The following is a 12186-nucleotide window of genomic DNA, read 5'->3' as shown; positions in this document are numbered from 1 at the left end:
AAAAATAATTAGAATTACTAAGTTTCCAAGCCCTGAGAAGAGCTCATTTATCTACATCCTGCCGGTCTCAGTTGTAGGCTTTATAGTGTCAGAGCCCTCCTGTCTAGCAGATCAGAAAGAGCACTCTAAGAACTAATGCAGACACGTGCACAACACAGAAAGTGAACACATGTTTATAAGTTGAGTTTCACACTGAGACGTAGCAAACTCAGAGCCTTTCCTTTGGTGGGCAACACTTACTAACTACACAGTTTCAACCTTGCAGTACACACCTACTGCCTTCCAAAGTTCACAGAGACTCTCCCACATACATTTGCTGATCCAGCACACTGTTTAGACAGGCAATGGCTTAACCACTACCTAAGGGTTGTTCTCAGAATGAATATTACACTCTGCAGTAGCATTTATATTGTAATGAAATTTTCTGAAAGATGAAAGGTAATTATAAGTCTGTCTCTTTTCTTCCTTTCTCCCATGTGGACATGCCCAGCATGATATGCAGAAGAACCTTTGTGGATTGTGGCATGCGTGAGAGATAAACTTGCAAATATGAGCTGTGGGGCTGATAGTGGGTCGCACTTGGTGTGCTCAGTCACGTCCTAGACTGGCATTTCGCTTTAAATCAGCCAGGAAATTTCGCAGTAGTGGAAATTCAATTGCAGAGTGAAAGACACATTCTGATAAAAGCTTCATGTGGTTTTTTTTGTGCAACCAAGAAAATGCTGAAATAATATTTCCAATAATCCAAGACACATGGCAGATTTATTCCTTTATCATTGTCAGCACGAAGTTAGTGAATGAGATGTTTATAAATAACATGTAATTGCTAGAAGAAAGAAAATCAAACTAATACCTAAGAATGCTGACAAGAAGCAAGGGACAAAACTGAAGAAACTGATGATTTTGCTTTTACTACATTACCTTCTCTTATCTCTGTTCTCTACATTCCATACAGATACTACTTCTATTTTATACAGTGCTACTCATTCACTTTCATTATGTGTAACCATCAGAGATGACGCAGCTTAATGCGTACACCTAAGCTGAATGCCTATTCTTAGTCATAACTGCATATGTGATACAAATCAATGAAAATAACGAAATGGGTGAAAACTGTTACTTAAAAAACTGGAGATACTTTATTAGTCATATAATGATTATTCATATGAACACAAGAATAAAAATGGCTTATTTACTAAAACAATTCCAAAATAAAATATATCATAAAAACGTATGAAAATTATATAATATTTCAACATTAAAATCATAATTCATCTTGTTTATTTCCCATACACAGCTTAAATGTGCATACACTGAAAGTATATTACATGAAATAATATATTCCCATCTGAAAAAAGAGTTTCTGGAGTTCTCCAAAGTTCAGAAAAATTATAACATTCAAATTTTATAAATCAAGCACTTCTCAATCTTCTGGTGGCAGATCTAAATCTTCCACAACGCAACTGCTTATAAAATTGTCTTTAAAATGTCTGTAGGTATCACCCTGTAATCTAAAATAACATACGAGCATATTTCCTTGTTCATTTCACAATATAGTGCTCTTGGACCCAGATATAAACATCAGTGGGGAAAAATGCACCACTATGATAAATCTTATAAAAAATTCAGGGTCACATCTTACAATTTTGTTGTCAAGGTAATGGCAGTAAAGTTGGTCTATTGTCCTTATCATAGCCCATAATATACCTTCCTTCACCAGCAATCTCCCACAAACACTATGGGTTCAATGGAAAATAAAAAAAAACAGCTCACTTGTCACTTATTTGTACACCCACAATTTCAACAGTTTTTAAAAGTGCTGTATATTTCATGATTTAAAGCAAATACATTTATATTTCTTTTTCAATAAAAGCTTGTCATGTCTACACAAAATACATCCATATTAATCTATGATGATATGAACACAATAGGTTTTTTTTTAATAATAAATACATTCAGGAAGTTCAGAATAAGTTTTAAAAACCTCTCAGAACATGAAGTTGGCATTTGGTGTTTAAGATTTGAAGAACAAGTTTGGATTTTGTACTTCAACAGTTCACCACTATCAAGAACTGATAAATTGTGGAATGTGCTTAATATGTAACAGTTGACTGAAAAAGATAGTCAGCATGCTACCCCATTAAAGCACTGGAAACTTCGAGAGCTGAAAGTAACTCTTGTCCTTGTAACAAACCACCACTTGAACTAACTGGAGCATTAACATCATAGTCTTGTTGACTCAAATCTGCTAAAGATGGTATAGTTGAACTCTCTGGCTCCAAAAGTGAGAAGGAATTTTTGCGGATGCTTGCTTTTCGCTCCTCTGCCACTTTAGTGCCACTGAAAGCTGGCCCAGGGTTTTGAATTTCAAATTTCTTCTGGCCTGTTTTCTTAGTCATTAACTCCTGGAAAAACAGAAATTCACACACATTAGAGTTTGTTCCAGTTGCTAGCTTAAACTGTATCAAAATGTGTACCAACTTCATAATTATTCACTCATTAGCAATAATGTATACAGGGTGTTCCAAAACAGTTATTGAAATTAATACAGGAGGTAGAGAACATCAAAACAAATATATTTCAACAAGGAACATATGGTCTCTGAAATCAACTTGGACTGTAAGGGAACATTTTGTTAGTGGTACTGACAAAAGCTGTTGTGTCGATATCGCTGACTGGTAATGTGTACTGACACTGAAATATCCAGAATTCACATGTATGGGCACAAATGAATCTACAAGGTACTCGGCGTACTGCTCATCAATAGTGATTCAGTGTTAATGCGTGTGCTGGCATTCTAGGTGACAGGTTGAGTGGATCATACTTTCTTCCATTTCACCTCAATGGATGGAGATATCACATCTTCGTGCAACTTGTACTGCCAGAACAGCTGGAGGAGACAAAGAATGTTCTTCCAACATGATGGGGTGCCAGACCATTTCAAGATTGCAGCATCTGAACTATCTTATGGAATTGATGGACTGGGCTAGGTGGCCCTGTGGCCTGGAAACCTAGCCCTCCTGGCCACAAGTGTTTGGATTTCTTCCTCTAGGAGCACATGAAACAGCTGGTGTATAAAATCATTGTAGAAACAGAAGGCCTCATCACTAAAATTGCTGTCACTGCTAGTACAATTGCAGGCTTGCCACGAATCTTTGAAAGGACGTGACACTCAACTGTCCGACAATTTACTGTGGGCATATAGGGCAACAGTTGCGCATTTAAGCAGTTCTGGTGAATGCCACTGCTGTAATTATCATGCTAACTACCTTCTCTGTAAATCATCCCTAGCATCAGAAATTGCTGTCAGGCATTGTTTTAATCTTCTCTGCCTTCTGCGTTCTGAACACCTTGTGTCAAAAACTTAAATGAGCTAAGAAAATATTACTCAGAATGCTAACATTTGGTTAAAAAGGCTGATGTATGCCAATAAGAGTCAAAGGAGTTTCAGTAAGATAAAAATTTACTTTTGATACTGATTCTTTCAGAACTATTACTTCGTCACTGCTAGTTAGAATAAAGTGAAAAGTGTCTAATTACACCAATGCAGTTACATCATCATCAAAATGACGAGCTCAAGAATGAAATACTAATTACATTATGTTACAAAGAGAAACACAAACATGACAATAAATTGCCAACAGTATAGATTTTATTCATCACTGTTTGCTTTCCACTCCAGTCAAATTCTTTTGTCTTATGTGTAATAGACTTCTGAATAACTTAGTACCACCATATTGACTTATCTTTTTCTTTCCACTCCAGTCAAATTCTTTTGTCCTATGTGTAATAGACTTCTGAATAACTTAGTACCACCATATTGACTTATCTTTTTCTTTCTTTCTTTCTTCTGAGGTTACATTAGCAATTGCATGCAATGTGTTTGTCAAGTTTTTTTTTAACTTATAGCAACAACAAATTCTTCGTATACCACTGTTCACATACAATAACAATGCTTAATAATTTTATTGTACAACATTTCAAATATAAGTTACAGTATGTTTCATCTTTTTGCAGCTTTCCTTTGGGTTTGTGTGGGGAATTGAGTCAAATATTAATCAAGTTGATCGAACAAAAAATGAGTGGAAAAATAGTTCACAAGCAACAAATAGGTTAAATTCACTAAGAAGCATAGTTTAAAACAAGATTTTATTTACTCTTTATATTAACTTAATAGAGTGATGCTGATATATAAACTGTTTTTTCAAAGTTTCATTATGTTGGTGGGGAACCATAATAGGGAGAAACTGCTTCTTAATAAATAATTACAAAAAAATCTGGCATATTTCTCAGGAATAGGGACGCATTTCACAAACTGGTTTTTGGAATCTGCATTCTTCTGTCCCTTTTGCATTGTATTTTAATGTCTTTATCGAAGAAGTGTAGTCAAAAAATTCACCAAGCATCTCTCATGTCAAATGTTTAATGTGTCCAATTTTTACTTTTGTTCTGGCCATGACTCGTCAGACAATATGTCTTCATCTTTAATAGGTGGGTCAACACCTTACTGATTTTATGTTTCCAGACATTATTACATACATTATTCTATTCTACAGTCATAGCTTCATTTTATAATTTTACACTCATGAAGCGGTTTAATTATATATATGAAAATTTAAATTACTAAATTAAGGGTACTACAAACTGTTCCTTTTTATTAGTAGGCCAACTAAGATGGCACATATATGTATGAACTCAATAGTTGCCAATCAGTCAGCTTTTGTCTGTATTATTAAGCAAAATAACATGGTCTATGGAGCCCGACAAACAGGTTTATGCTCTTCCCTGGAATGTTGACCCTAACTTAGTGTTTTGTGTTCCCAACTTTTAAACATGCGTGTTCAGTTTGCACAGTAAACCGTAGCTCATAACAATGGCACAAAAGTTGAAATATACCACTACAGCCCAGAAAGAAGGCATGATGTACCTATCCAAAAAATAACAATAATTTACCATACTGCTACTTAAGTATACAGGACTGTGACAAAATATGTAACTATTTTTATATTTATATTACCAATTTATTAGAACTTCTATATAAATTCCTGGATAAAATAACATGTAAAATTACGATAAGACACTCACTCACGTTTAGCTGACTAATGTGTGGTGCATAGAAACAGGCAACAGAAAAGATTATGTGCACTAGCTTTCAAGTGCTTGCTCTTCCTCTAACAAAAGTGTGCACGCACACACACACACACACACACACACACACACACACACACACACACGTAGCCCCAGGAGTATTTTGGTGCCTGTGTGGTTGCATGTGTGAATGTGTATGCTTTTGCTAGAGAAAGAGCAAGAGCTCTTTGCCAGTGTAAATAATCTTTTCTGTTGTGTGTTTCAATGCATTAGACGTCAGTCAGCTACAGATGAGTGAATGCCTTTCCTTAATCTTAAGTGTTATTACAACTCCTGTTATGTATTTAGTTACTATGTGACACCATGTATTGTCAATATTAATTCTGACTTGTTGTGATTTAAATCTTAGCTATCTCTATCTGTATAATTCTCTCAAACTTCCTTGCAACTGTTAAGGCACCCAAGTCATTACCTGTGACTCATGAATGAATGGCGATGAGTTCCTTAGGAAGTAACTGATAAATTTTAATGTATTTGCACAGTTTCCCACTCATGTATTAATGTGGTCAGAGGTATTCCCTATGATAAAACTGATGTTAAAAGCAGGTACAATTCCATGGAAAACATGAGAAATGTCCAAATGTTCCAGACAATGAGGAAAATCTGAAATCATGTAGTAATGCCTCCCACACACCCCTCATCATTTTGAGAATTTTGCTACTGAAACTTTAGTAAATACAATTGGAAAGCTTTGTGAGACTGCTGGCAGCCATATAATTAGTTGTATAACTTTTTTTACTTGTTGAGCACCTGTTTTTGACTTGTAAGTTGCAGAATTTATTTTATGCATTTGGTATGTTACATTATACCTAAGATATAACCCTGCATGTGCAACATCAAAATAAATGACTATATTCAAAAGTTTAGTTCTCAATGAGCATCAAGATCTTAATGCAACTTTCATACTGAGAATTTGCAAACATTGGGTTGGTGTTATAATGAAATAGAATTATTTCAAAGTAATTCATGTGGTGGATAATACAAAACATCTTGAGCAAACTGCCCCAGTTTTGATGTTTGACTATTTACAGGATCAGAACCAGATTGAGAACATTTTTTCCACACTAACAACATATCATTTGAATCCCACCCCCCACCCCCCCCCTCCCCCTCCTCTCTCTCTCTCTCTCTCTCTCTCTCTCTCTCTGCTGTGTACTTTCACCCGAATCAGGTTTCACTACTAATTATGTGTGGATACACCCAGCACTTGGGAGCCCTAAGTGGCAGTTTGTGTCACTGGGCCCTTAAACTGGTTCTGTTCAGGAGACTATATAATTTGAATATTCTAAATCATATCACCAGCGTCTCACATCATAATGCCAACCTCACATCCTTCTGACAGTTTTAGATCTGAAAATACCTTTTCCATGCTGTGCAGTTTATGTATTGGGAGGAAAAAGTGCAGAAGTGCATTGAACAGTACTAAAACTGAAAAGGTTTCTTCAGTATGCAACTGGTTCTATCATATACCTGCATTAATTCAAGAGATACAGGATGAGTAAAGATGAAAGGTACATGCTTTGAGAGGTACTGGTATTAGCGATTCCAAACAAAAAACTTCATATGGTCATATCCCTATTCCAAATGGTTTCTAGGATGAAACACATTTAATATCACATTTATAGGTTTTTTTAGAATACTTGAAAACCCCACCTTCCAGCAAAAATGGGTCACAGTATAAAATTAAACTACATTAAATTTTGTACAAAAAAGGTCCTATTTTTTCTCTAGGACTAATAGTTTGCATGAAGAGAGAGCAATAATACTGTAAATCTTGCATAATGCACATATGCTATAGCTTAGGTAGTTTTTGTAGGCCAATTTGAGGGAGTTCCCTGAATTGATAGCCCACAAGTGTTCTTTATCAAACTGTTCTTCTCAACTTCTACACTACTGTGGTACCTTGTAAATAATGACAATGTCTGAATAGTATAAAAAAATACATAATGATATACATTAAATGTGTTTTATCTTACAAACCATATGTTCATATGAAGTTTTTTTTGTTGAGAATCACTAATACTATCACCCCTCAAAGCAAATAACTTTTCATATGTGTGTACATTCTCAGTACAGTGCAGGTTCCTTGCAACACCTCGTTTGTTCATCTTCCTAATGTACTCTTACAATCCCAAATTCAGGTCTCTCTCTCTCTCTCTCTCTCTCTCTCTCTCTCCCTCTCCCTCTCCCCCCCCCCCCCCCCTCCCTTTTCCTCTTTAATGGTATCCCAAGAATCCTTCATCTACAAATCATTCTGCTAGCAAATTTCAGGTTATCATGGTTTTGGGTAACAGTTAAGTCTTCACTTTATTTGATTTTATTTACAGTAAATATAAGCTTTCTTTCAGTCAAACTCAGACAAGACTGTCTCCTTTAAATTGAAGCTGCATACCTTATTATTATCTATTACTTACCAAAATCTAATCACAACAAAGCATGAGAGGAGAAGGAAGTTTTCTCAGTTGTTCTTTACAGGTCACAAGTTTTTAGGAGCGCAGTAGAGCAAATTTTTCCTCAGTGAATGGATGCTAATTTGGATGTGTGTGCCCTTGACTCATGAGATTATATACTTCGTAAGTTACTGACATCTAACTTTACCATTGAATTCTCAAGGTGTATGCAAGGAACTGTTTTATTTTGTAGCAATATGATTGTTGCAATATATCTTTGTGACAAATTATAACTGTTGATCTGATTTGATCTGTGCCCCCCCCTCCCTCTCCTCCACTGATTTTATTTGTTATTAGAAAAGGACAGGTTGCTGCTCACCATAAAGATAACCCATGCAGACAGGCACAACGAACAGACTGTTGCACATTGTAACTTTCGACCAATGCCTTCTTCAGTAAAGAAGAATATGTAACAGTCTTTTCATTGTGCCTGTCTGCAACTCAATGGGCCATCTTTATGGTGAGCAGCAGCCTATTCTTTTCCTAATATTGTTGATATTCCAATCTTGAGTTTCCATTGTTTTATTTGCTTTCGTATACACATAGCCCCCCCCCCCTTTCCCCAACCTTTAATCAGTCACAAAATGTGAACCACAGAGAAAATCTCGTGAAGCTATGTGAAAATTTCGTGAAGCTTTGTGCAGATGTGTTGTGCAGTCTCTCTCGTATGCCCATCTATTATTTCATGTCGCACTTTCAGTTCCGAGTGCACAGTGAGCATGTAAAGCTGCCTAGAAAATAATGTCTCCCACCAAGTGTGAAGTCCTGCTGAGGGATTCTGTCTGATTTCATACAGCCCACATAATGTAACCGTCATGCTTTTCCCACTTCATGACAATTCTTGGCTGTATACTGCAGGAGCAACGTAGTCACTCCTGTAGCTTTTTCAGTGAGAAATATCTGATCCTCTTCATACATCCCTTACTTGGCTTCCTCTGATTTTCATCTCTTCACTCATGTAAGCTATGAGGACTGTATTTTGGCACAGACAATGCGCTGCAGACCAGTGTAGGGAACTGGAGGAAGTCACAAGTGGCTGCCTACTATGACAACAATATTGGACTGTTGGTGCCATGCTACAACAGATGTCCAAGTTGGAGGGGCAACTACATAGAGAGCCGCTGGAAGGAGTAGGTAAATTTTGCAAACAAAACATTTTTGATTTCCACTGTGGTTTCTATTTCGCATCCAATCAGAAATTGGAAAAAAAAAATATAGCCCTCATATCGACGGGTTTCGTTTTATAACTAGTGAAAAGAAGAAGAAGAAGAACATCACATCAAAAATCAGGAGGGCTAAATTCCAGACATTGTGAAGTTTTTGGAAATGGGTAATTTTATGTGATGATAGAATGATAGATAAAAACATGTACCTCATCCTGCAGGATAATTTTCCTTCAAATGGGAGGACAACATACGCAAAAGAAGTCTCTCAAAGAAAGGAATGGGTGATGGTGGCACAAATGGATAGCAAATCCATTAAATGAAAGGAAAAAGTCACCTTGTTGAATGCTTCTCAGAGGTTTTAATTATGATATGAGTGTTTCAAAAAGAAAACTTTCGAAAGTAAGTAACTAATGTAAGAATGTCACACTATCCCCCCCTCTGCCATGTGACTTTCTAGCCTCTTCCTGCTTTGCATTTGTTCTGCATATTACACATTTTCTATTTGAAAACAAATGTCAGAAAATACAGCGTTGCCAGTGTACTTAACATAACATATTACAAAGATATGTTCCTGTTGCAAATTGGTATGTTGTTACTTGAAAGTGACAACCTTACCATACCTAAATGAATTCACATTGATGCCGCCCCCCCCCCCCCCCCCATCTCTCTCTCCCCCACTTAAAGTTCATTTATAACAATTATTGATTCAAGTGCGAAAAAAAAAAAAACACCTAATACCAACTTTAAAATACAGAAGGAAATAGGGATGAGTGAAAGAAGGGCTAATGTAAAGCTTACAATTACTACAAATTTCTTTATTGTATCACATAATCATTCTTACACTTAGAAATCAATAAAATACGACAGGTCTGCTGGCTGACACTTGTACTGCATACTGTACCTAGGACACATCTTCTCTATAAATGAAGATGAAAATTTTAAAACATTTCTAAGAGAAAGGAACAATACTTACTGTACATTGTTAAAGGCTGCACAAAGTACAGTGTCCTATTTTGTCTATTTAGCTGTCTTGTTGCAATGTACACTTATTAAGTGTGATGTCATTGTTTAAGAGAGGACTGACTGCAATGCAGTAGCCATTTCTGATACGTTTACAGAATTTCTTTTGACACAGATACAAAAATAATGGTTTCCATCTGATGAAGCATGATATATTGTTAATGTATGTTTCTTTTGTATCTATGAGTCTATTAGCAGTAATTCAGATGTTCATGAAACAATATACTACATAGGGAATGTCTCATTACGTCAAAAATGAAGCAGCAACAACCAGCTGTAACGCAACTAGATCAAGCATGTTTTACACATCTGTCACTGCCTCGCAAATTTTACATTCAGATTATTTTCCTTTTATTTGTAATTCTGTGTGCAAGACTAGCACACCAAAGCTAATATTGTCGACTAAACTTTCCCATCAAAATTATGACTTTCCTTTCCATACTGATCTACCATGGGTTGGTAGCAACACAAAGATATGTGAGTCTCTGAAGTGTGATGAAGGTAAACAGAACAGATACGTATATACATTCCATTTCTGCTATATGGCATCTAGCCAACAAATGTTTACGTTTCACAACTGACAATTATAATCCTCATATATACATACCACTGTAAGAATGTTCTCTCCACTGTGCAAGTATGGCAATTGTCCTCATTTAGATCTCACTGGAAGAGTCTATTTACACAAATAAGAAAAGTGCCACTTCAGTTCTCCTGTGGTGAAGAGACAATGAGTGGCAGTATCATGTATAATAGGCAGTGTAGTTGATTACTGTGTGACTGTTCGTAAAAATTAACAACCACACAGTGGAAGTGAAACCCAAAGGAAAGCTCTACTTGCCTAAGAGGGCTTTGTCTGCTTGGATACCAGTCCTGCCCTAGTAGGCCCTAAGCAAATATAGCCAGCACTCACATCACACCCGCTGACCAGAAGATTCATCAGCACACTTTCACCAGGTGGTGGCGGTTTGGAACTTGTCCCCCCTCCATCAGGTATCCAGGCTCCAGGTGCCTGTCGAGGTCTTTTGCCCCCTGCCCCACCACCTGCATCTGAGCGAGCCGAGCCTGATGGTGCTACCCTCTTGCACGGAGGCCTGTCAGGGGCTCTTCTGCTGGTGGTTACTCCATTTGTTTCTTTTAAAGGGTCTGGTGGCCCATTCTGCCTCTGGCGTCGTGGACTTTTAGGCCAGTCACTGTCACTCATACACCCTGTTGGGATAGCATACAAAACAATGTAATTACTTTAAAAAGAAATCGAAAGGACTCTACATATGACTGGTGACAATAGAATACCACTGCTTACCTTTCTTACATGTTGCACTGGACAGCATATTATTTGTGTCAACCAACCCTCCACCATGATCATTGCAGCGACCTATAGTGGTTCTTGCTGATGGTGGTGGTGATGATGAAATCACAGGAGATGATGTACTATCTGAGCATAACAGTTGTGCTAGGTTTGAGCTCAGGTCTGGCTTACTGACAGGTGATAGCAATGACCTGAAAAATAAAGCTCATCATTTCTGTTGTACTCACATGCCACAATAAGGGAATCAACAAACTTAACAATTTATATGCTATACATAAAGTAAAACAACATTTTAAATTACAAAATTCCTTTAAGATGGAGGGATGTCTGAGGAGGAGAGTGGTGCAGGGGAGGGAATAAAAAATGACTTCCTCTCACCAATTGTCTTCAGATGGCGGCTTATCCTGCAGTGGGCCCCACATTAAGTCAGCTGATATGAGCAATGGGAGATCATCTCCCACACCCATTGGTATGTAAGGGGCACGCATTGTAAGATCCTCATCAGCATCAGTGCAAGGTGATCCCATGCCTACAGACATCAGCTGTGTCATATGATCGTCATCGCCGGATAGACTTGGGCTGCACAGGGATGGCATACTGCAACCACCTGGACTCTGTAATGTCAATGCAAATTATTATCATCATACTTCACGGAAGCCGAAGTATCTTAAACTTTGAAATATAATTTGAAATATGTACAGTTGCACCAGGAATATGTTTACCTTTGTAAATGATGAACTACTGAGGTCACTTGGAGATGCTGAAGGAGACAACTCTTCTCTGTATGAGAAGAATGGGTCTCCACTTGTCTTGGAGCCATTGCTTGACTGAGAGTCACTTAGAGAGTTCAAATCATCATTCAAGAGTGGACAATAGTTATCAGATAGCATAATATCATCAAACATGTCTGTGATAAAAGCATTTGTTTCAAGTGGAACACAGACATCTCCAGCTGTTGGGGCCAAGTGAGTAAGGTCTTCAGGCTCATCTTTAAGAACTGCAACAAACATTAAATTGGTTTCAAGACAAACTCTCTTGTGAGAGTCCCCAGTGTCTTACATCTATTAAAAACAAATATGTGAGAAATATAAAT

The 12186-nt window shown here is 37.1% G+C and overlaps 1 protein-coding gene across 3 annotated transcripts in view; it reads right to left on the bottom strand.

Annotated features, from left to right (window-relative positions):
- Positions 1 to 1264: 1264 nt before the first annotated feature.
- LOC126471774 (protein similar) overlaps positions 1265 to 12186 on the bottom strand; it is a 723501-nt gene continuing 712579 nt past the window's right edge. For all 3 annotated transcript variants that reach the window (XM_050099889.1, XM_050099887.1, XM_050099888.1), the window contains exons 10-14: positions 11816 to 12090; positions 11472 to 11707; positions 11088 to 11284; positions 10698 to 10993; positions 1265 to 2405 (exon numbers count right to left, since the gene is read on the bottom strand). In XM_050099889.1, coding sequence (XP_049955846.1) covers positions 2133 to 2405; positions 10698 to 10993; positions 11088 to 11284; positions 11472 to 11707; positions 11816 to 12090 — 1277 coding nt within the window. In that variant the 3' untranslated portion in view covers positions 1265 to 2132. The remainder of the gene's footprint in view (positions 2406 to 10697; positions 10994 to 11087; positions 11285 to 11471; positions 11708 to 11815; positions 12091 to 12186) is intronic.

This window comes from Schistocerca serialis, chromosome 1, assembly GCF_023864345.2.
Source record: "Schistocerca serialis cubense isolate TAMUIC-IGC-003099 chromosome 1, iqSchSeri2.2, whole genome shotgun sequence".
Taxonomy (NCBI): Eukaryota; Metazoa; Arthropoda; class Insecta; order Orthoptera; family Acrididae; genus Schistocerca; species Schistocerca serialis.
This window is presented reverse-complemented; position numbering and strand designations above follow the sequence as displayed.